General features: G+C 44.7%; 3 protein-coding genes and 1 pseudogene across 3 annotated transcripts; 1 reads left to right on the top strand and 3 right to left on the bottom strand.

The window, feature by feature from the left end:
- The first annotated feature begins 1250 nt into the window (after positions 1 to 1250).
- On the top strand, positions 1251 to 5720 carry LOC115637350 (nicotinamide N-methyltransferase-like). The gene is made up of 3 exons (XM_030538547.1): positions 1251 to 1473; positions 3237 to 3444; positions 4360 to 5720. Exons 1-3 carry the CDS (start codon positions 1323 to 1325, stop codon positions 4793 to 4795), a joined length of 795 nt encoding a protein of 264 aa, XP_030394407.1. The 5' UTR covers positions 1251 to 1322; the 3' UTR covers positions 4796 to 5720.
- A 5922-nt stretch (positions 5721 to 11642) lies between these two features.
- On the bottom strand, positions 11643 to 14596 carry LOC115637199 (annotated as a pseudogene).
- Positions 14597 to 18013: 3417 nt separating this feature from the next.
- LOC115637416 (nicotinamide N-methyltransferase-like) lies at positions 18014 to 21311 on the bottom strand. The gene is made up of 3 exons (XM_030538662.1): positions 21176 to 21311; positions 18889 to 19060; positions 18014 to 18239 (listed from the first exon to the last, which is right to left on the bottom strand). Exons 1-3 carry the CDS (start codon positions 21309 to 21311, stop codon positions 18014 to 18016), a joined length of 534 nt encoding a protein of 177 aa, XP_030394522.1.
- Positions 21312 to 21947: 636 nt separating this feature from the next.
- Positions 21948 to 24854, bottom strand: LOC115637198 (nicotinamide N-methyltransferase-like). The gene is made up of 3 exons (XM_030538205.1): positions 24689 to 24854; positions 22960 to 23167; positions 21948 to 22402 (listed from the first exon to the last, which is right to left on the bottom strand). The coding sequence occupies exons 1-3, from the start codon at positions 24852 to 24854 to the stop codon at positions 21967 to 21969; spliced, it is 810 nt and encodes a 269-aa protein (XP_030394065.1). The 3' UTR covers positions 21948 to 21966.
- Between the last annotated feature and the right edge of the window lie 236 nt (positions 24855 to 25090).

Genomic DNA, 25090 nt, shown 5'->3' with positions numbered 1-25090 from the left:
TCATAGGCTATGGTGGCATCAGAACCTACAAGCAGAGACATGTTTGGATGAATGGTATCTGTCCAGTAGCTAGAGATGCAGTTTCCTCTCTGCTGAAGGCCAGGGCTCAGAGCAGAGCCAGAGTCCACAGGAAAGGCCATAGAATCCCACTTTGTCCTTCTCTTGGGGGAAGCAAGCATGAGTAAGAGAAAAATCAGCCCAGGGAGAAAAGAGTTGAAGGTTCATGAATGGTTGGGGACACATTGAAGTTGGGGGCTGTGATGCTGTATGGAATATGGGTGACCATTTATGATATTATTAACACCAATGTTATAAAATTGGAATGAATCATGCTCGATATGCTGTGTAAGGTATCAGTGAACATGTTTTGATTTGCCAAGTCTGATAACCTTGTTTATATGTTTGTATCACCTTTGTATTGTGACCAATAGATATATAGGGTATATCTGTATTTCCAAACTTGTGCTGTGTTTCTGGGTGACACCCCCAGCCAGTCTGGCGACAGCACTGCCTTGCCTGTTCGATGGTCCATCAAGGATCATCGGCTGTACAATAGACCCATTGAGAGAAGGCAGGGGATACACCTTATGAGTCAGCAAGGCATGTAGGACTCCCTGAGTAACTTTTCTACAAAGAAAGCTCAAAGCAAAGTACTGAAAGACCCATCCAAGCTGTGGATGTGTTCCAGAGGGACTTCGAAGCCAGCAAACTCACCAATACTCCTAAGAACATGATATACGGACTTGGAAGTCACTGAATGTGTTTGAGTGCTTTATCATTTAACAACTCTTTAGACACAAAAGGATTGGTTGGCAGCACGGTATTTTGGGTAGGCTCCAAACTAATATTGCCCTGGTGACGTGGCTGACCCTATGGGGTCAGAAGGACGTTTGGTGTATGTGAGCAGAGTTTTTAAATAACTTCTCACTGTACTGGAGCTAGGTGCTGATTGGGAGACAGAGAACTGGGATGCAGTAAGGCGGCTGGGGGGGATTTCTATTTTTGAACTTCTTGATAACCAGTGTGGGAGATCAGAAGCACAGTCTGTGACTGGTTGGTGAGTTTAACTTCATTGTTAACCACTAGTTTGGGGAGTCTCTGCTCTCCCCCTTCTGCAGCCTGCCCTGACCTTGGCATTTTCAGTGAGGGCAGCCCCAGGCACCCTGGATCACAGGAGCATGTGAGGGAGTTGTGGAGAAAGGCTGTAATCTGATACTTGGACAAAAGAAGGTGGAGCCATGGCCGGGAAGAGTGGAGGAACCCCATATTAACCCAGATCAGGAACAGCCGGGCAGTTGAAGGTTTGCAAACTCAGAGAGAAAATGGACCACAGCTGCCCTAAGAAAGAAGCTTCTGAATTCCATTTTGATCCAAAAGAGTGTTTGAAAACGTATTCTTCCTTTGACTCCACAAGCAGTGAAAAAGATATTTTGATGTTTCTTCTGAGAAATTTCTTTAAGACCTTCATTTTGGGTGAGTCGGGTGTGTTTTGTGCCATTCTATTTGCACAAAGGCGGTTTTATAGTGGGTTGTGTGTTGCTGTAAACATGATTGTGTAGATCTGGATTTCTTTTAGCAGAGGAGATTTTCCCTAATTATCTTTCTGCCCCTGCTTTATGGCGTGATGGGTCACAGTTGGTCCTCCTCATTACAAAAGCCTGCCACAATAGGTGCATTGAGAGTAGTATTGTCCTCTAGCATAATAACTTTTGTGTGTGCAATGACAACACTGGGCTGTGCTAATGACCTAGATGAGTCTCCCAAAGTCAATAGGAGAGTCTGAGATGAAGCATAAAATGGAGCCCACTACAGGCTGAAGAATCCACAGCGGAGAAGGTGCGCCTGGATCGTGGCAGCATGGAAGAGGAGAGAGAAGAGAGAGAGAGAAAGGTGGAGAGCCTGCATCAGTGCTTGTGCACATGGTCCTTTCGGGTGCTGTGGTTGGCAACATCACTGATGACAGCGCGTATGGAACAGACCAGGACAGAGCAAATCCTCCTTGACTAGTTTGTGCCTTAAGTACAGTCTCTCTACAAGATTGATCAGCTCCTCATCCCATGCCAGTAGAGCTCTGTGCCATTCCCCATCAAGCCCTGGTCCCAGCATTGCGTTGACGAATGGCTGGTGGTAGATCAGAAGTCAGCATGTGCCATTGAGTCAGGAGTCGCTAGTCAAGGAGCTCCCCAGCTGTCCCCGAAAGAAGGACTTTCTCCCAAGCTGTTCATATACCTAGGCTTGTGGGCATGTAGGATGTACTTTTAAAAACTACCTGGGCTGTGTGGGTATTGCTAATTCCAAACCAAGTGAGCTTAAATAATAGATTTTTAAAAATAACATCTTGGGTTTTGTTTTGATGCCTTCTGGATTTTGAGCTTCTCGGGTTGTTTTTTTTTTAAGCTTTCTTCACAACTCTTCAGGGTAGAAACTAGCTTTAATTGAATTTATTTATTCAAATGAAAGATGAGATGAGATCTCCCAGTGCCAGCTTTAAGAAAGACACGGACAAATCAGAGAGGGCCCAGGGGAGAGCAAGCCCCCCCCCCCAAAAAAAGAGAGAGAGAGAAGGCTTAAAAATCTGACCTACAGGTAGGATTGGAAGAATTCAAAGTTAATGATTTTTAATAATTTCAGTGGATAATATCAATGTTTATTTTTAAGTTTCTTTATTTTTATTGATTTAAATTTTCACACTTGTGGGAAATTATATGACACGGGTGGGGGGAGTCAGACTACAATTATTTAATGACAGACACTGAGATTTAAAAGCTAAAATTTTTTATAACCTTTAAAACACCAAATGTCAATATCACATGTCAAAATATTACTGCTAAATATCCTCAGATCCAAGTCAATGAAGTCCTGGAGCAGGATTTCTCTTACTTTATCTAGCTGTGTATTTCATATATTATCAATGGAAATGCTTTTTAGTCAGTTTGTGTGTGTGTGGTGAAATCAACCTTTATTGACGTTTACTCATACAAATCAAATCCTTTTCAACCTACTTATGAGGCAACCTCATCAAACCACCCCCTCCATAAACTTATCGAGTTCAGTCTTGAAACCAGTAAAGGGTCCTTCGCTGCATTTTCTCTCTCCTGGAACTGGTCTTCTTAAAACCCTTTATAAACCCAAAGAGGAAATTGTCCACCTTGAACCCTTAGCCCCCCAAACCTCCTCCTCTCCTATCCTCTGCTGCTGTTTGTGCTGATACACAGGTATTTTGCATTTCAAACCAGATGGCGTTAAAGGCAACACCCTGATTCGTATTGGTGCTGGGCCCACCGTTTTCGAATTGCTGTCTGCCTGTGAGTCCTTCAAGGAGATCATTGTCACAAACCATACGGATCTGAGCTGCCAGGAAATGCAGAAATGGCTAAAGAAAGAGCCGGGAGCATTTGACTGGACTCCGGTGGTGAAATACGTGTGTGAGCTGGAAGGGGACAGGTACGGGAGGGAGACGTAGTTCTGTTACAATTAACTAAAAAAAAAATGTAAAAATCCTTTTAATTTGTTGATCTTCCTTCTCTGGGGTGGTTTTTTTCCTAATAATTATTATGTATAATGGTGGTGTTCATTACGTATAAAAAGAAAGAAATGGATTGAAGGAAAGGAAAAATTTAAGAGAAGTCTGGAACAAGGACTCCTTTCCAGTGACCCCAGCAAGGGATTCCTATGAATTTAGCAGACTCAGAGCTTGAACTTGCAACGCTTACAAGGGGAAGGTTTACTCCTACAAGGGTAATTTCTCCCCCGGAAGAGTGGCAAACATTTCAGAATTAGAACCCCCTTCACTCCCGTTTTAGCCTTCAAAATGGGCCGTAAGTGCCAGATGTTCTAAACAGCTGAGCACACAGGGTGCTGAGCTCCTTAGATTATTGGCCACACTTTATATAATCTTCCATTTATATGAATGGGCTGTAAAGGGTGAATAAATAGTGAGAACATTTTTTAATAAGGGTTTAGTCTATTGCTCAAAATTGTTACACAGCCCAACAGATCAATAGATAGCTTATAGCGATTTACACCATTTTCTGCAGATTTGCTGATAACCAAATATTTATGACGCATAGTATTTGTGTCTGTAAGAAGCCTGTGTCATTTATTAACGATTATAAAACCATTATAAATGGGAGCTTCATATAAAGTGTGACCAATTCTGGCTAAATGGGAGCTGAGCTCTTCTGAGAATCTGGCCTTAAGCAGGTGAATTCCACCCAGCAGAGATTTCGTGTGACTATGTAACTCTCATCCACTGAGCCGATTGCAGATATATTGACTGTGTGCACTGGTCCAAGATATGAAGGGCTCTTTGGCACAACAGTAGCACATTTGTCTTCAGTGTTATATTTATCTTTCCAGGAAAAAGTGGGCTGAGAAGGAAGAGAAATTACGAAGAACGGTCAAGCAGGTTCTGGAATGTGATGTCACCAAATTCAACCCTGTGACCTTTGCCTCTCTGCCCCCTGCTGACTGCCTGCTCTTAAGCCAGTATTTAGGAGCAATTTGCAAAGACCTGAGTACCTACCGTGCTGCCCTGAAGAATGTCAGCTCCCTGTTAAAGCCAGGGGGTCATTTGCTTATGGTGATCACAATGAAGTGTAGTCATTTTGTAACTGACCAGAACAAGTTTCCCTGCCTCTTTCTGGAGAAGGAGTGTCTGGAGGAAGCAGTGAAGGAGGCTGGCTTTGATATTTTGGCGTTTGAGGTGACTCCCATATGCTATCCTAGTAGTTTGATAGAGCATGAGGGAATCTCTTACCTAGTTGCTTCCAAAGGGAAAGGCAAAGAAGATTAAAGAAAAAAAACATCAGCCCAAGGCAAGTAGAGAGGCAGAATAGATTAGCTGTAGATGCTGGTAGATCTGAAAATCAATGTGCGCTATGGAGCTTCAATGACCTCCAAGCACCTTGGAGAACCTGTTTGTTCAGGGTGCACTAGCCTGAACCCCTTGTTGTGCCACTAAAGCTGCCCTCATCCCTGTCCTTTCCCATTCAGAGCTGCCATAATATCTCCCTGGCCTCCAACCCCACGCTGCTTTATCCAGTGCAGCTGCACCCTCCCGGGCTTCATCCTCTCCCTGCTCTTGTAATGTTTTGCCTAGTCTCATGCTGCAGCTGTGCAATTAATAATAATTACATAATGAATCATATAAAGTCCTTCTCACTGCTGATGGCCTGGAGCCTGCTCCCAGCATTCAGTGGCAAAACTCCTATTGGCTTCAGTGGTGCAGCACAGGGCCCAATCAGTGCTGGATTCGGAATTATTGATGGATGAGGTTTAGAAAGAGGATCAAAACACATCTACAGGCCTAACCACTGCAGACCTTTAGGAACAGAGGCTCTGCCCCTGAGCTGACACCACATTCAAATTCCGCAAATAGCTACATTTGATAATGGGTTGAGCTACTCCTTTCTAACCCAAATTTTGCCACTCACACCTATGTCACATGTTTAGCTTTGTGCCTTTCTATGCCATCTGCATTAGACTGTGAACTGCTTGGTGCAGGCAGCATGCCTCCTTGGGAGTCTTGTCTCCCGGCATTGAGAACATGGCTCACACTGTACACATCATCGGCAATAACCTCGCTGTGATTTTAACATTGAGCAGTTTGAACTGATTGGCTAGGCCTTGACAGCTGCACTGGCCCATGGTGTTGGATGAATGATTTGTTTTGGTGAATAATTGTAATCTCCACCCAATCGGTGCTTGCCTAATAAAGATCTGTTTCCCATACGCAACAGTCTGTGTTTCCAGGTCATATTATTACCTTTGCAGAAGGAGATTTACAGGTTAATATATCTGGATTAAAACTAGATCACTGTGTCTACACAAGGATAAAAAACCTGAGGCTGGCCCAGGTCAGCTGACCAGGGCTCATGGGGATTGGATTCCAGGGCTGAAAAATTGCTGCATAGACATTTGGGCTTGGACTGGAGCCCGAGCTCTGGAACCAGACCAGCCACAGCCATGCCGCAGCTCTTTTAGCCCTGTGTAGACATACCCAGAGTCAGTCCTCTCTTCTCTTTAGGGGACACAAGTGAAAGGCTCTAAATTCTCTCCTGAAAACCCTCTAAAGCAGAGGCTCAGTGCTGAATGTAAAAGGAAAGTCGAGTGAAATACCACTACACTTTTTCCCTCCCCAAAAGGGAAAATCATAGCCAACGTACACCTGCCAGCGCTGCAGAATACATCTAAAACAGGTGAAAAGATGTTGCAGATACCACTACAGCGCATTTGGCAGATGCATTCTTGGGGATCCATTACACATCACCAAAAATGATACCAGCGGCTCAGTGAGAGCCTGTAGCTTGCTCACGTGCCCTGCTCCAATGCCCCTGAAGTTTCCCCTTAAACACCAACTCAGGTATATTTCATGCCCCCTCTCTTCCATCAACAAATACTTTTCTGCTTCCTGTGAGTTCTGCAAGAATCTATCTCAGTGTGAAGAATGAACCCCCCCCCCATGGTTACCTGACGAATGCAATTTGCATGTGCAATAATTGGTTAAAGTGTCAACAGGAAGGGCTACCGGTATCCAGCAGGATCAGAGGGCAGGGCACAGACCCATTGTGTAAGATGTAATGTCCAGATAAGTTTATCCCCCCGTTAAGCTAGCAGACGTAGGCAGGAGATAGTGCATAGAGATGAGTGAGAGATGCTTTCCTGTCATGGCCAAACATACGACATTTCAGATATGTTCCTTTTCTGCATTGTGAGGGACCTGAGACTTTTCAAGTTTTTCTCCAATAACTAGCAGGAGCGAAAGACGCAGCCCAGACTAGCCAGTAGCTTGAGGGTTAGGGTATTCACCTGGGAAAACCAGTGTCAAGCTCCTGCTGTGCCTTATTTAGAGCAGTGACATAAACTTCTCCCATCCCTCCCCCCCCCCACTCCCTGGTTGCCCTAACTAACAGGCTTTTAGCTATTGGTAGGTGGTGAATCTCTTAGGTTGTGCTCTGCGTTGTCTACACCAATGCTGCATTACAGCTGGAGCTATTTTAACTGAAACATGATTGCAGACCTGGATTTATCTTTTATCAAAGGAGATTTTCTTAGTTACCTTTCACCCCTGGTGGTAGAACGGGATGGGTCAGTGTTTCTTGTTAACAGAGCCTATCAGCACAGCTGCATTGAGGGTAACATTGTCCTCCAGAGAAATGACCAGTAACTCCAGTTTGTGCAGTGTCAGCACTGGACCGTGCCCACGAGTCAGGTGGGTTATCCACAGTTAATGGGGGAGTAGGAGAGGGAGCATAAAAATGGGGCTGCTCAGAGTCCAAGGATCAATACTGGGGGAGGTGTTGGGTCATGGCACCCTGTCATCAGCATCTCACCTGGGCTAGCTTGGGCAGCTCCGTGCTTAGCATTCGGGAGTTGGTGGCTCCCATTCGAAGGCGCCTGCCTCTCCCTATTCATTGCATTGGTGGATCGCCGTGTTGTTCCTGTGACTTTCTGGCTAATTCCCCTGAGAGAACTGCCCCAAAATCTGTGGCACTCAACCCATTCTGCCAAAGGGAACTGCTGACCTGCGGCGATCCCCATGATTGAGACAAAGGTCCCAGGTAGCCACATACATGTACGTCCAGCTCGGCTGGGAAGGAGCATTGGGCTAAATTCTCTGCTGGTGGCGTTGTTGTACTCAAAGTACTATACAGGATCTTTTCAGGGGGATTAAGGCAAAATACTACATTTATTAGTAATACAAGTATCAATTAATACTCTATGATATGCATATGAGATATATATCACAGTCATGCATTCACACACACACACACAGACACAAACACACTCCGTCTTGCTGTTGTTACCAACTAGTTGCTCCCCTTAACTGCACTGGCCAGGTGAGTTAGATGGGGGAGGGTGGAGCCGATCCGGATCGATGCTCCGATGGTGACAAGACGAGACCCGGGGTCCTTCTGCAAGACACCTTGTATTTATAGCAGCTTCCCTCTTATGCAAATTTAGACCAGATTCAAAATCTGGGTCTGTGTCAGTTTGTCTGTGTCCATTGGTCTTTGTGCTGCTTTTCTTTGGGTGTTGTCCCAATGCTGCTCAAAGAGGGTGTTTTCTAAAGAAGGTGCTTGCTTCTAATCCCTGAGGCCGTCAATATCTCTGCTCTTCTTTATTGGGCCCACTTGACAAGTTGTATTGTCCTTTGCTCTGGCTCCCATTCCCTCTTCAACTGTTGTAGCTGTCTGGAGGTGGGTGTCTTTCAAGCCTCACTCATTCACACCTCATTCAGTCAATAGGGCAATTGATTACAGGGTGGGGGGAAGATCTTATTCTACTTCTAGCAAAAAGGCACATGTTTCTTTTACTTTAACTATACTATCCTTAGGGGCTATAACATTTGATAGAAAGTTTTCTACCAATTTTCTATATAGGGATCTAATACAAAGTTGTATGAAAATAAAGAGGCACAATGCCAAGTCATATGAAATACAAGATAACATCATGCCAGATGCAATGTCATAAAGATACTTAATACAGAAAGATACTTAATACAGAATAACACAATGCAACGTTATAAAGATGTATAGAGATAGTTAATACAGAGATTTCTCCACATTGTAACTCCACCAAAGTCACCTGAGCCCTCGGGGCCTTTGGCCTCATGTCCGAAGAGGCACCACTTCCATTTCAGCCTTGCCCAGGTCAGCGTCCCAGCTGCACAGGAGGGAAGGGGTGAAGGGAAATATGTTGTTTATCGAAGCACTGCCCTGACATCTCTTGTATCTAAACAGGTTTATTGCTCTTGTGCTTGATATTTAACCCCTCATTTTACCTCAGAGAAAGTGGACTAGGACTACATGCCACGAAGCCACTTTCCCTTGCCTGACTCTCTTGGGTAATTTGCAGTTAGTTTGTTTAATGTCCGACTCATCCTCGTGTTACCGTCTGAGATAAACAGGTTCCAGTGATGCTCTGAGGACACTTCACAAGTCAGGTTTCTGGGTCAGGGGTGCAGGTGACAATCTGACAGGAGTACATACATTCAGAGCCAGAGTTAGGGGCAGGTGACTCAGGTGCCGGGATTGGGAGGGCGCTGAGCTCAGGATGCTGTAAGGTATTCAGAAGTTTAACAAATGTGTGGGTGGGTGGAGCGGGCACTAAGGACACTCCTTACCTGGGGCACCATTTGTTCTAGGGCTGGCCCTGCATCCCTTGGCTTCTGTGTTCCATCTCCTCCCTGTGGCCCCATCATAAGGTGAGCTCGCCCTTGAAGGGAGCTCGAGCCTAGCTCGAGCTGTCCTGGTTTTCCTCTGAAGGGTGGGGCTGAGCAGATCCTGGTGAAAACCTGAGCAGCGGGAGCACAGGCCTGCCTAAGAGCATGAGATTAGGATCACCTGAGTCCAGGCTGGGAGCATGCCTGCTGTAAAAAGGGCTGCCCACACTCTCTGTTTCTGAGAGTGCTGGGGAATGGGAACCAGGTGGGGAAGTTTACACACTAACTAGGTGAATGGCTTAGGAGAGACTTGCTGGGAAGGGTAGCAGGACTATCTTGGGAAACCCTAACAACAAGGGAAAGCAGTATGGCCAGCCCCAAGCATGGAACACCACAAGGCCCCAAAAAACACGACAGGCTTAAAAATCAAGGAACTTTAAAATAATAATAATTATATATGCTGGGTCTTTTTTCTTTGCTGGCTGAGCCTGTTGCGTACACTCAGGTCGTGTTTTTCAGGGTTCTCCACCAAAACCATGAGGGCTAGAAACTTACTTGCCTCCCCTTCCCGCACCCCTCAAAAAAACGAAAACTGAGATTCTCACATCATCAGGTGACTTCAACAGGTGGGGCTTTCCCAGATATTATGACACTCATGTTTAAATTGCAAAGATGACAACAAAACAGATTATGCTTAGCTGAGCCAAGTGAACTAGTTGTCGTCTTTTTGTTTCTGGTTCAATAAAGCAGGAATCGAGAGTGGGGGATTAAATTGAATCACTTGTCGTGGCTGTGTGAGTGCCTCAGGGGGCTAAGAAGGAGGGGAACTGAGGCACCAGACTGGGGTGTGTCTGGTGCCCAAGCAACACCCCCCTCACCCACACACACAGGTTCTTTTCCAAGGTGGACCTGAGAGGCTCTCTCAGGAACTGCCTTATCTGTGAACCACCCAGGTTGCTCTGTCCTGAGAGACTGTTAATAGTAGCCTGCTGGGAGCCAGAGGGAAGGTGTCTGAGCTGGCTGCAGGGCCGTGAATGTGATTTCCTTGGAAAAGACAAAAAGACCTGCAGCTGCATCACATGCTGGATTACCGAGTTAGGTTTGCTTGATCTGCTATAGTAATATACGAGCTGAAAGGCACTGAACAAAAGCCAAAGCAAAAAAAAATCAACGATCTCTGTGGAACTGGAGAAAGAACTGACAGGGATTTGTAGGGGATCTTAATGCATGACAGTCTCTGTTAGCAAGAGTCAGGCTAGCTGTAACCCTACTAATGCGAGATTTGTAGAAGCGAGGATTGTTTGAGGCGAGTGGGAAAGAACTGTGTGAGAAGTTGTTGCGACCTTGTGTCGATATAAGGAATGTAGACTGACGTCTAAATAGAAGTGAGAAAAATAAGATATCAGGATGGTCTATGTATAAACAAAATGCAGCTGTTGCTTATTATTGTATGTAACAAAAAGTATAAATGCTGCTGGAATTGTTTACCTGTAGAGAGACCTGCCTAGGACTGGGGAAACCCTGTGTCCTAGCACACTCCCTACTCTATGCAATTGCTTGAGAATAATAAAGTACTTGATTTTGCTGCACCCAACCAAAAAGTGAGAACTGAGTTTTTCTCCGACAATAGGTACCCAGCATTTGCAGTGTTAGTATCTGTACTGGTATTACAGCAGCAGCCAAGTGGGCTAGGCATTGCACAGACACACAGGAAGGCACAATCGTTGCTCTGAAGAGCTCTCAGTCTTAAAAAAACCCAATAAAGAAACAAACTGTCCAGGTCTGTCTGGCTGCCTGCCTATAGACACTGCTTTCAGATCAGCTCTGCACACTGGTGCCTCCTACTGTTCAGAAAGCAGAAGGCATGTCCTGAGACATCCTGTGAAGTGAATTTCGGGGTGGGGGGAATGTGTCAAGATTTTCCCTGATGCACCATGGGCTTCAAAACCCATGTTGAGGAAAAGCTGTTAGGGGGATATAATTAGTGGAGCTGAGGCACTTGTGTGATGAATGCCACACTTGGTATGACGGAGGTGTATGGCCAGCATAGCTCTGAGTGAGGAGCACTGGAGCAGCAAGAGTAGCTGTGGGTTGCGACTGAGATGTCCTGGCCGAGTTTTGTGGGACCCCAGTCCCTGGACCAGCTGGCAGTCTGCTCACAACCAAACAATATGTTCACTGTGGACCTCTGAGGGTCTTAAAAAGTGTGAATTGTGTTAGCCTCATGCCTAACAAGGACACCTATGGGTTAGTTCTATTTTTAAGGCATCCAGGAAAGAGAAGAACAAAAAATAAAATACTGAACAAGATTTCTAAATCTGTTTGATGGGTACTTAGCCAGTAACAAATTGTCACTGGCATTGTGTATTTCACAACAAAGGGTTAATGTATTTAACATTGATGGAGAAAATACTGCATTCATTTCATTGTTATGTTTATTGGTAATATTATGTCACTTTATTCAGGGAGGTTTCCTTTACCCGTACTCCCCAAAGGATTTATATTGCTTCCTCTTTGCGAGCGAGAATGAAGAACTTTCCAGAAAAATCACAGCTGTCATCGGTATTATCATCCCTGATGAGAACCTCAAACTCCTGAATGATGAAGCCAGTGTCACTGAGGGCTTCCCTAAGAAATTCCTCTCCCAGGACCAAACTTGAGAACCTTTTAGGGCCAACCATGTAGAAACTACAGCCCAAAACTCCACTCAGCACCAAGTGCCCTCCTGGCTTTAACAGGGAGCTGATGTTCTTCAGAGCAATGCGATAAGTGGTCAGATCTTTGCAAGCACCTTCCAAGCACAGTGATGAGACCAGGCAGTCAGCTGGAGGCAGGATGACTGGATCCATGGGGTTGCTTTTGTGGACATCACATTTTAGAACCTATTTGATGGTTTTCCTTAATTTTGCCTCTTTCTCAGCCTCCTTTCCCCTACAGAGACATACACATATACAATACAAGATGAACTCCAAAAGGTTACCTGCAGTTTCAGTGTCTTTCTATGATACAGGTGTGCGTATTAGAAGGAAAACATAATTCCCTAGAGTGATGTCTGTTTGTAGGACCTTGTGTTAACTTTATCTTTTGTTCTCTTTCCACGGGTCATGCTTTAAGATATGCTGGAATGCCAAGCAACATTAAGTCCTTGCTACCACATGTTGCTCAGAATTCATCAAAAGTTTTCAAACAGGGTCATGAACTCTGGCTACATTTTCAGTGGACCCTCTGTCTGAATTTTGGAGTATTAGAAGAACTTTTTCAGTGGACTTCGTCTCCCCTCCCCCGCCCGCTGTCTGAATTTCTGATTTTAAAAAATCTACAACCAGGTGAATTTACATCAGCCACATTTCCCTCTGCATTTCAAATTGGAAAAGTGACAATATCAATTGATAGCTCTCTCCAAGGTCTTGGATACTGAGACCTCATGATGACCCTATACAGACTCCGACCATAACTGAAAACCACATCCCCCCTGCTCTTTATTTTCCCCCCAAAATGTCTGCCTGTATTCACCACTGATTATGTTGCAGCTTCCAAATGATCAGTATAAGTAGGGATGATGCATAGACAGACTGAGCAATATACCAGGGATTTAGGCAATCTGCTTTTTCCAGTCCCTGTACCTGTTTCCCTCTAGCTCACACACGTATTTCACCACTGGAGTCCAGTCAAACGCTCCTGGCTCATTCTTCAACCATTTCTCCAGTTCCTGGTGGTTCCGGTATGTGTAGTCTGAAGCGATGATCTCCTTAAAGGACTCGCAGGCAGAGAGGAGCTGGTGGATGGCGGGGCCACTGCCAATATCAATCAGGGTGTCCCCTGTCACCACACCTGGTTCAGAATACAGAATTCCTGGAGCTCATTGCACCTTAAGCAGACTAAATGCAACTTCATCTCCATTATACTTAGTTGATTTAGTTTTAATACACCTAGCATTAATCTTGCTTCCATTGAAGGCAATGTCCAAACACCTAGTGACTTCAGTGTTACCAAGCTTTGGCTGCAAGTCCTCAATGCTTCTTGACATACAGATTATTGCACTTACATTCCCATTCAGTTCTAGTTTTTCTGTAATATAAGATGCTCTAATTCTATTACCAGACCTCTGAGCCGAGCAATTCCCCCTTGCAAGTTACTGAATTTAAGGACAATCCCCAGGATTACACATTTATCTATGTGGTTACAGTAAAAGTTAATACTAGAAAAATACAGTATGGTGCAATATCTCTGGTTCTTCCAATCCAACAGCTTTGTAAACAGAATTTAAATTTGCATCACATAATAAGGGATGCAAGCAAGTATATTCCAAAATTTAACTACAGGGTGATTTTTGAACAGAGTTGGAGTGCTTCATAAAAAAACTAATTTCTACTCCCAGGAGAAGGCTATGGGGAAATGTGCTAGATAATAACTAATAATAACCTACTTTTCTGTCTAGTGCTTTTCATTTATACAACTCCAAGCACTTTGGACCGGAATACTAATGTTGTTATCCCTGTTTTACAAATGAGGCACAGAGCAGTGATGTGACTTGCCCATGGTCAAAGGGAAGGTCAGTGGCAGGCTTGAGAACAGAACTCAGGTGTCGTGAGTCTCAGTCCAAGGCCGTACTGCATGGATGCTTGCAGAAAGAGGAGGATGGGGAAAGCTTCCTGAGGACCTGTGGTACTTCCAAAGGTTGAACAATAACATTTAGCCTATTTAATGGGCTTTTTAGCTAGAAACATTCTCTGAAGGGTCCTCAGCCCCCCTGTGCCGCAAGGTGAGATTTGATGAACTACCCTAGCATGTTTGTTGCACATCAGATAGGAGTGACCAGGGAAACCAAATAACTAATGCATATTGCAGTATTCTTCACCACAACCCAGGCCAAAAGGTGCCGCGACAATAACCTGATTTCTTATGTCACAGACAAGCATAGTTGCAGGAATCAGGGGTGCAGGACGTGCTGCAGCACGCTCAGGTTTTATGCAGGGCTCTGCTCCCGGCCCTGTATGTGGGGTCCTGGCCGCCAGACCCACTCCCAGGCTCTGCTTCTGGCCCCCCAGCAGGTTCCTGGCGCATGCCTGGGTTCCCAGCTGCTGGTCTCAGCCTCATCCCCCATAACTTCTTCAGGTTCACCCCTCCCGGAGACACGGCTCTGCTCCCATCCTCAGCTCTTGTGTGGGGCATGGGCAGGGGTGAGTGAGCTGTTCCAGCGTCACGGCAGACAAGGATAGACAAGCCAGGGATGAGTCCCAAATCCCACCAACAGGCCATACCTGAAGTGAAGGTTTTACAATAATGTTTCAGGGAAAAGTTAAGATAGTCCTCTCCGAAGGTGTCTTCTCCAAATTTATAATGTCTGAGATAGGCCTTTGGATCAAAGTCTGCCTGGTAATCATCTCCTCCGGTGAACTCAGCCATGGTGCTCCCTCCAAGTCTGCACATAAACTATGCTGGTTTTCCCAGGGTCCCCTGCCCACAATGAGCTGTCCCTGGTGACGCACATCTGATCTTTGCCTTTTAACACTTCCATGTGCCTGCAAAAAGAGTGCTGCTGTGGAGCTCAGCCCCTACACTCTTCAGTGTTAGATGTACAATTTGGTGATGCTTAAAAACTTTTTTTCTTAATCCCATTTGCTTTTCACAACTCCAGGGCAGATTACAGGTCCCTAATGGAATCCCAAGCTGGAAGCTGATATAAAGTTCTATGAATAGTTAACAGCATTCTGCCAGCCTCTGCCCTTCTAGAGCTGAAAAGCAGACACATGCATAGTGCAAGGGCTCTGAGATTAGGGCAAAGTCCTGTCACAGACTTCAGGGCGCTAATGCAGAGCTGTAACTAGGCATTTTAGCCCTCGGGGTGAGTTGCTTATTTGCGCCCCATAGCAGCAATGCATAGAGGCAGGATGGCCGGTCCCATCAGCTTCTAATACACAGGCTCCTGTCTTAAAATCTCTGTGCTAAATGGAAGGCAGATATCTGGGAGGGAGCATGTGAGCCTGGGTGGCCCCTCCCTGCACTTCTCATTTTTCCTTCCCCAGGGCTTTGCATCCTGGGCGGCTTCTTTGCTCACCTCACCCTGGTTACAGCCCTGGTCCTGGAGCTGGAATCTGATGCACCAGACAGGGCAGTGAATGCCAAACTCAAGGCCTCTCATGGACAATGCCCTCTATGCAGGCTCTTCCTCTTTACAGCAAGGGTTTCCAGGCCACTAGAGCTTTATAAGGAACCCTTGGGAGCCACTGGCGTGATGTGATATCACTCCACTTAGCAGATTTTGGCATTTTGCACAAGCTTCAGTTTCCCAGAGGTCTCAAGGAGTGGCTCTATGTGAAGCAGGTGGCCGCAACCCAGTTTCCCAGTGACATAGGTGTGGATCACCGTGGAGGCTGATCAATAACAAGACCGTCGTCGCTGAAGGTTGTTTCCTTAAGCTAAGGCTGCACTAATAGCTTCTGGATTAGTATGTGTCAACCTGCCCCAGAGCTGACTGTCTCCAGCTAGTGATATCCCTGATCTCCCCACTTCGGCCTTCACAAACTGAGAAGACCCTGGATCCAGCACACAGATTCTAGCAAGAGCTACCACCGCAAGAAACACTGGCTGAAACCAAGAGACAACCTCAGTGTCTGTTCCATCGAGACACTGTCCCATTTCTACACTAGTAGACGATACTTAAATATTTTTTTTAGTATTGACAGATTTTAGGATATCATCTTAATCTATTATCTTCATTATTATACACACAAAATGGATAGTGCTTTGTACTAACTCAATACCTTTCACCCAAAGATTGCAAAGTGCTTTATCCAGAGTATTGTTTATATATTGCTAAATTCGGTCTCTGTTCAGACTCGCTCATGCATCAGATGATGCAAAAACCATTGCTGTTCCTTCACATTCTAGATAGGAGCAACCTTCTTACCGCTATGTGATTCCTGCCAAGTGCACAAATATTCTCTGTGGATGTGTGTCTGTATAGGGACCATTGCTGGGCCATAAGGCACATGCGGACACAAGAATCACTGCCTTATGCCACGCCTTGAACTGTCTTACTGTGGTTTTTCAGGACAAAGGCCTGCAGAGAATGTGGTTAGCAGCAGCCAAAATAGGTTGGCCATCCTAGATCTCCCCCTGCTGGGTGTAGCATGTGTGCAGATGCCTCTTTACAATGCCCTACCAGAATTTAAACTTTGGGGAGATTCCCATGCAGACTTAATTTACTGGCTCAGGTGCTTGTGCATGAAGATGTGGCCTCACCACTCGTCCCCAGGACTGTGCGCTGTTCAAATTCTTATCAGTAATTCCAGTCCATCCCAACATACCAGGCTGGATCATCCTGCTCAGCAGCATCTCTGAGAAAGCAGGGAGGACAACACCTTGAGAATCCAAGAGTTCAGGGCCAAAGCCCATGCAATATGTAGATAGACCAGTATATAAGTGCGTTTTGTGGCTGACACAATTAGATGGATTAAACAGAGTATGGTCAGTCTGTTGTCTAGCTAAACTCTGTTCCATGGGGCCACGACCAAATAACACTCCAGGGTTGCTCCCACTTGATGAAATTAAGGTGCCAGATTCTGGATCCCACTATGAACCCACTGTGTTTTTCTCATGTGGAAAGGGTTCCGCAGTCTGACCCATTGACAGCTCAATACAATATTGGTCAAACATGAAAACCATTTTGTATACACCTGTTGAATCCGAACGACAATGATCTTTTGACTCAGTCTAAGCAGAGCTGACAATTTGAATTTCCTACCCATGGATTCTAAATGAGAGATTTGGAAACAATGACAGAATTCACTCCTGTGAAGAGGGGAGATCACAGGATATAAGCATCACATCATGTGCACCTAAGGTTTGGGGCTGTTCTTCTGCACAGGATGAATTTCACCCAAATCAAAACACTTCTAAAAATGTGTGTTTCAAAGCAAAGAATCAAATTAACATTGACTCTACTCTGCAATGATAATGCCTCAGATGGAGTACTTGTGTCCAGTTATGGGCATCACACCTTCAGCAGGATGTGGACAAATAGGAGAACGTTCAGAAGAGAGCAACAAAAAGAATTAAAGGTCCGTAGACGATTGACACAATTGGGTTTGTTCAATCTGGAGAAGAGAAGACTGAGTGTGAGGGGGACATGATAGTCTTCAAGTATGTAAAAGGTTGACATGATAGTCTTCAAGTACGTAAAAGGTTGTTATAAAGAAGAGAGTGATCCATTTTTCTCCTTATCCACTAAGGGCAGGGCAAGAAGCAATGGGGTTAAATCTCTCCTGATGCAATTTAGGCTAGACATTAGGAAAAACTTCCTAACTGTAAGGTAGTTATGCACTGGAACAAATTACTTAGGCTGGTTGTGGAATCTCTTTCATTGAAGTTTTCTGAAACAGTGATGTCGGGGATGGCCTAGATAGTACTTAGCCTTTTGTCAGTGCAGGGGACTGGACTAGATGATCTACTGCAGTCCCTTCCAGCTTTATATTCTATGATTCTATCAAAATACGAATGACCGTGACAATGAAGCAGTGCAAGTCATATTATATCCCTTTGTAGATAACCTTCTCCCCCACTTATTCTTTAAGGGATTTATATTGCTTTCTCTTGGTGAACAACAATGAAGTAAAATCCAGAGAAATCACAGGTGCCCTCCCTGATTTTATCATCCCTGAAGAGAACATTAAACTGCTATATGATGCAGCCAGTTGCACTGAGGGCTTCCCTCAGGAATTCCTCTCTTAAAACCAAAGAAGAGAACCTTTTTGGATCAATCATGTAGAAACTGCAGCCCAAAGCTCTGCTCAGCACCAACTGCCTTTCTGGTGTTTACAGGGAGCTAATGTTCTTCAGAGCAACTTAATAAGTGCTCAGATCTTTGCAAGCAGCTTCCAAGCACAGAGATGAGACCAGGCTGTCAGTTGGAAGCAAGATGACTGTATCCAAGGAGTTGCTTTTGTGGAGATCACATTTTAGAACCTGTTTGATGATTCTGCTTAACTTTGCCTCCTTCTCAGCCCAGTTTTCCCTAAAAGAAAAAGCAAAATATGGACCAGCCTCGTTAACTGAAAATTCAATGTCTTTTTATTCCTTTGCAGCATGTGTGAATATTAGAGAACAAATTGCTTACTAGAGTGATGTCTATTTTCAGGGTCTGTGGGAGACCTTTTTTATTTTTGGTTTGTGGATCAGGTTTTAACAAATGACAAATCTCCAAGTGAAAATAAGCCCTAACTTTAATGCCAAATTTTGCTCAGAACACATCCCAAAGTTGTTGATGCATCCTGAACCCTTGCAAACTTTTTAGCAGGAATTTGTAAACAGTATTTTGAACTAGGTAAGGTTGCTTTAGCATCTCAGCTTAATGCTTTCCCTGTTGATATTTCAGTTTGGATACGCTGCCGTTCTCTGCCAACAGCTTCCACCCTCCACAAGACTTTGCTGCTGAGCCCCATTGGGGACCTTAAAGAGACTCTGAACTCCTCCCCACATGTAGTTCCCCTCAATCTCACTCCCCTTTTTTTCCCTTGAAATTTCTGCCTGCATTCTGTACTGCTCAAACTCATCTGGCCTGTCCACAACAAAGTTTTTTCCTGAGGATCTCTTTGTTGATAAATTTGCATTTGATCACTAAGAGTTGTTGGCCCCATCAAAAAACAGCTTTGCAGTACTCAGGGGATTTAAATAACAAGCTCCTTCCAGCCCAGTAACTGTCCTGTCCAGCTCATGCACACAGTTCAACCCCCGAGTCCGACTCCAGCTCATTCTTTAGCCAGTTCTGCAGTTCCTGGCAGTTCCAGTCCCTGTAGTCTGAAGCAGTGATCTCCTTGAAGATCTTGCAAGGGCCTAGGAGCTGGTAAATGATGGGGCCACTGCCGACATTCATTAAGGCGTTTTTTACACCTCCTGGTTCAGACTGGGGAATTCTTCAAGCTCATCACATCCTTACCAGGCTAAATACAGCTGCATCTCACTTACACTGGGCTGTTTTTCCAATGCATTTTTTTTCTTCAGTTAAAATCATACTCTGCTTCCCTTGCAGACAATAGCCAAACTTCCACTGATTTCAGTGGCCCAGGGCTTTGCCCCTAAGACTTTAACGCTTCTTAGCAATCTCGGCTCAGTTGGTGTTATGAGTGGTGACAGCTTAGATTCTGCTCTGGTTCTCCCTGTGACCTCCCACCCACAGTCAGAGCCAGGAATCTGAACTCTGTCTGCACTAACCCAGCATCAGGACTCTGCCTCTTAAAAGGTTCATGGCCCTGCCAGTAGCAGAGGAGCAGATGCTATTGATCTCAGTTGTTCAGATTGGCATTTTGCTCTTTTTGTTTTTTCTGCCTTTTTTTTTTTTTAAATCTCATTAGATTTCAAGGTAACAGGTCAAATGACTTGAAACAAGATTAGATACAACCTGTGTGTTCTGTCAATGAACCCTAGTAACATGATAGGGCAGCGGTTCTCATACTGTGGGTTGGAACCCCATGACCCAATTTTAATGGGGTGACCAGGGCTGAAGCCGGGGCTCAGGCTTCTGTCCCCCATCCCGGGGTCAAGCAATAATTTTTGTTGTCAGAAGGGGGTTGTAGAGCAATGCAGTTTGAGAACCGCTGTGCTAGGGCTTCCAGCCATGATCCTTTAGGGTGACCAAATGTCCCGATTTTATAGGGACAGTCCTAATATTTGGGGCTTTTTCTTATATAGGCTCCTATTACCCCATACCCTCCTGTTCAAATTTTTCATACTTGCTATCTGGTTACCCGATGCTCCTTCCACCACACGTGCACAGTGAGAGACGGCTAGGTCCTTGTCACAGACACCAGTGTGTGGGTGCAGAGGCCTAATTCAGCTTCAGCAGCATACTCGTGTCAAGCTGCAGCATCAGGCCCAATCAGCCCTTTCTCAGGAATGAAATAGCCCAGTCATTTCATAGGGTACATGGGCTGTGCACCTCTGTCCCCCCTAGTCTCTGATGTCATTTCAGACGTTGGGTTTAGTGTGTGGCCACTGGGTGGTGTTGGTGGCCTGTGGTACGCAGGAGGTCAGAGGAGTGGATTCAGTGGGCCTTTAAACTCATACAGTGACACAACTCTCTGTTATGCTAGGGTAGACTGGACACGCTGTGTGTCCTACTGGTACAGCTGTGCCCTCTTCCAGCCTCTCCAGCCAGAGGAGGGCATGGGGCTTTACAAACACAGCGCCTCACAGCTGGAGCCAAGTGAAATATTCTCACCCCCCCTCATTCCCTCTTGATGAGCCAAAGCTGGGAGAGCGGATGCCTCCACAGAACCTCAGCCCGGACTCACATAAGGTTGGTGGACATAAACAAGTTCTCAGGGCTTTTTTGTTTGGGGGGGTGGGCGGAGGGTCAGAGCTGAAAGGCAACTGGCTGTGGCGGTTGCCATTGGAGGTTTCAGTTCATCAAACGTCCCGTTGAACCTGCACGTTGGTTTGCCTCCAGCCCCTACCAAAGGAACTCTTGCTCTGAGCCCAGCCCCACCACCAGCACTCTGCATACCTCCGCTCAGGCACAGAGAAGAGAACTGACTTTCAGTCGCATGGTTAAGACCTGGAATCGTGTTTGGCAGCTCAGGCACATCTCAGAGGAGATCTGACACGACCAGGTGCTTGGACCTGAAGTTCTGAATGCTCCTAGAACTGCAGTCCATTCAGATTCTTATCTGGAATTCTGACCTATCTGACCAGTCCAGCCGGTGACCTCACACTTTGTGAGAGCAGCCGTGAGAAACTGGGGAGCATAAAACCTTGGTAAAATCCAACAACATATGGCCCAGGCCCGTAGAACATTACAGAATTATATGTAATATTACCGCTGCATTGTGCTTTCCTGGTAAAATAGTGTGGATGATACATGTGGCAGAGACTGGACCATGGTGGGGTAATGACCAGACTATTTCTGGGTTCCAGTATCCCTGGCTACTAGAACAGTCCTTTGCATGCTCTTACTAGCCTGTGCAATTTAGAGTTGCCCTGCAGCTGCTCTAACTTTTGCAAAGGGCTGACCTGGCCGCCAGTCAGTTAAAGGATCAGGAGGTAAAGGGGTGGGGGAAAAGGAGGAGGCACAAAGACACGTTCGTCTCTTCACTTCCGTTGGGTACTGCCTGAACACAGACTGGCTGGACCCGAAGACCAAGCCCATGTTGTCTAATTCTATTTAAAATTACATTTCTGGAGAAACCTGAACTAGAGGACAAGAAATTAAGATTAGAGCCTATGCAATGGAAAGCCATGCACATTGGATACGGTTTGAATAGAGCAAATCCACCTCAGCATCCTCACGGGAATATCTAATGAGGCCAGTTTTTTGCACAAAAAATACACATTTTTCATAACGTAAAACAGAAGATTTCAAGAAGTAACACGACATTTCACTAACACAAGAAGAGCACCCATCAAACTAGTATAAGGTGCTAAGTATGTTTACAGAAACAAAACCATTCCTCTCAGTATGTAGCTCAATGGAGCTTTTCTTTGGCAAATGTCAAGAACCAAAGCAGAACTTGGGTAAAAATTGTTCAAAAATTGCAATAAATTAAAAAAAATAGCAACCAAAATTGTCTTTCAGAACTCATCCTGCAGGGAAGCATTTCCTCAGTTAAGTGCATCCTGCAGCAGCAATTTAGATGCTTATATTCTTCTGTATTTGTCATGGGCATTGTGTATTTCACAACAAAGGGTTAATGTATTTAACATTGATGGAGAAAATACTGCATTCATTTCATTGTTATGTTTATTAGTAATATTAGCTCTGTTCCTTCAGAGAAGGTTTGCTTTACCCGTACTCCCCAAAGGATTTATATTGCTTCCTCTTTCCGAGCGAGAATGAAGTACATCCCAGAGAAATCAGAACTGTCATCAATGATATCATCACCCCTGAAGAGAACCTCAAACTCCTGAATGATGAAGCCAGTTTCACTGAGGACTTTCCTCAGAAATTCCTCTCCCAGGACCAAACACGAGAACCTTTTGGGGCCAACCATGAAGAAACTGCAGCCCAAATCTCCACTCAGCACCAAGTGCCCTCCTGGTTTTAACAGAGAGTTGATGTTCTTCAAAGCATTGCGGTAAGTGTTAAGATCTTTGCAAGCAGCTTCCAAGCACAGTGATGAAATGAGGCAGTCAGCTGGAGGCAGGACAATTGGATCCATGGGGTTGCTTTTGTGGACATCACATTTTAGAATCTGTTTGATGGTTTTCCTTAATTTTGCCTCTTTCTCTGACGCCTTCTCCCTACAGAGACATACACATATACAATACAAGATGAACTCCAAAGGGTTATCTGCAATTTCAGTGTCTTTCTATGATATAGGTGTGAATATTAGGAGGAAAACATTGTTTGCTAGAATGATGTCTATTTGTAGGACCTTGTGTTAACTTTATCTTTAGTTCCCTTTTCCCTGGGTCAGTTTTAAGATATGCCGGAAAGCCACCACATTTTGCTCAGAACTCATTCCAATTTGCTAACAGGGTCATGAACTCTGACTACTTTTTCAGTGGCCCCCCTGATTGAATTGTGGTTTTGCAAGAAAAGCAGAAAACAGGTGAATTTACTTCAGGAACACTTTACCAGTTGACAGCTGTCTCCGATACTGAGACCCACCGGGGACCCTATGCAGACTCTGTCATGACTGAAAACCACATTCCTCCAGCTTTCTGTTTTCTCCCCAAAAATTCTGCCTGTATTCACCACTGATTATAATGCTGATCAGCATAAGTGATGATGCTGCATAGACAGACTAAGCAATACACAAGGGGTTTAGGCAATCTGTTTTTCCCAGCCCCTGTACCTGTTTCCCTCTAGCTCACACACGTATTCCACCACTGGAGTCCAGTCAAACGCTCCTGGCTCATTCTTCAGCCATTTCTCCAGTTCCCAGTGGTTCCGGTATGTATAGTCTGAAGCGATGATCTCCTTAAAGGATTCGCAGGCAGAGAGGAGCTGGTGGATATTGGGGCCACTGCCAATATCAATCAGGGTGTCCCCTTTCACCACACCTGGTTCAGAATACAGAATTTCTGGAGTTCATTGCATCTTAATCAGACTAAATGCAACTTTGTCTCCATTAAACTTGGTTGATTTAGTTTTAATACATCTAGAGCTAAATCTTGCCTCCATTGAAGGTAATGGCCAAATGCCTAGTGACTTCAGTGTTACCAAGCTTTGACTGCAAGTCCTCAATGCTTCTTGATATGCAAATTAACATCGTATACTCTCCTGCAAATCTAAACTAACCCAGAGAGCAGTAGAGAAGATGACAATGTTGACACTGCATGGAAGATGTACACGGAATGAGTGCTCTTTTTGTAGGTGTAAGAATACTACTGTACGTTAGGCAGAGGTGTCCTCAATAAGAATTATTGACTAGTCCATTATTGACACCATGGACCTGATTCAACACTGACTCTCACCTTGTGTCGTCACATAAACTCTTCCTCTGCAATGTATAAATTAATTGATACAGAGCAAAGACATATTAATGTTTCCAATTAGCAGGTGTTAGTCATTTTCTTCTGTCTAGTCTCCTGCATTCAGTTCCATTTCATTCTGGTTTGATACATAGTATGTGCTTTTTATTGCACTTACATTTCTATTCAGTTTTAGTTTTTCTGTAATGCAAGATGTTCTAATTCTATTACCAGTCCCCTGAGCTGTGCAATACCAAACTCAGAAGTTGCTTTGTACTTAAAAACAATCCCCAGGTTTACACCATGTGCCTCTGGGGTTGCAGTAATTGTTAGAAATAGAAAATGTACAATGTGATGCACTATAGCTGGCATTTGCAATCCAACAGCTTTGTAAACTGTATTAAAATTTGCATCACATCTACTTCGTAATAAGGGATGCAAGCAAGTATATTTAATAATTTAACTGCAGGGGTGATTTTTGAACAGAATTGGAGCTCTTCATAAAAAAACTAATTTCTATTCCCAGGAGAAGGCTATGGGGAAATCTGCTAGATAATAACTAATAATAACCTACTTTTCTGTCTAGTGCTTTACATTTATACAGCTCCAAGCACTTTCGACCGGAACACTAATATCGTTATCCCTGTTTTACAAATGAGGCACAGAGCAGTGATGTGACTTGCCCAGGATCAAAGGGAAGGTCAATGGCAGGCTTGAGAACAGAACTCGGGTGTCCTGAGTCTCAGTCCAAGGCCGTACTGCATGGATGCTTGCAGAAAGGGGAGGATGGGGAAAGCTTCCTGAGGACCTGTGGTACTTCCAAAGGCTGAACAATAATATTTAGCCTATTTAATGGGGTTTTTAGCTAGAAACACTTGCTGAAGGTTCTCAGCCCCGCTATGCCGCAAGGTGAGACTTGATGAACTGCCCTAGCATGTTTGTTGCACATCAGATAGGAGTGACCATGGAAACCAAATAACTAATGCATATTACAGAATACTTCACCACAACCCAGGCCAAAAGCAGCCATGATAATAACCTGATTTCTGATGTCAGAGACAGGGATAGACAAGCCAGGGATGAGTCCCAAATCCCACTTCCAGGACATACCTGAAGTGAAGGTTTTACAGTATTGTTTCAGGATGAAGATAAGAAAGTCATCTCTCCAGGTGTCCCCAAACTTAAAATATTCCAGAAAGGCCTTTGGGTCAAATTCTGCCTGGTAAACGTCGCCTCCGGTGAACTCAGTCATGATGCTCACTCTGAATCTGCACATACAATGTATTGCTTTTCCCTAGGATTCTGTGCACAGTGAGTGGATCCTGATAGCCCAGAATGATCATACCTCCTGCTTTTAACTCTTTCCAGAAGCTTTGTAAACAGTGTTGAAAAATTGCATCACTCTGCCTTTTAACGCTTTCTTGGGCCTGAAACCTGAGAGCAACCGTGGATCGCAGCCCAATGGTATTTACATTTAGATGTACTGCTTTCTGTTCTTTTATATCTTTTTAA

Source organism: Gopherus evgoodei, chromosome 19 (assembly GCF_007399415.2).
Source record: "Gopherus evgoodei ecotype Sinaloan lineage chromosome 19, rGopEvg1_v1.p, whole genome shotgun sequence".
In the NCBI taxonomy this organism is placed as follows: Eukaryota; Metazoa; Chordata; order Testudines; family Testudinidae; genus Gopherus; species Gopherus evgoodei.
Note: the sequence above shows the minus strand (reverse complement) of the source record. Positions and strands in the feature narration are given on the sequence as shown.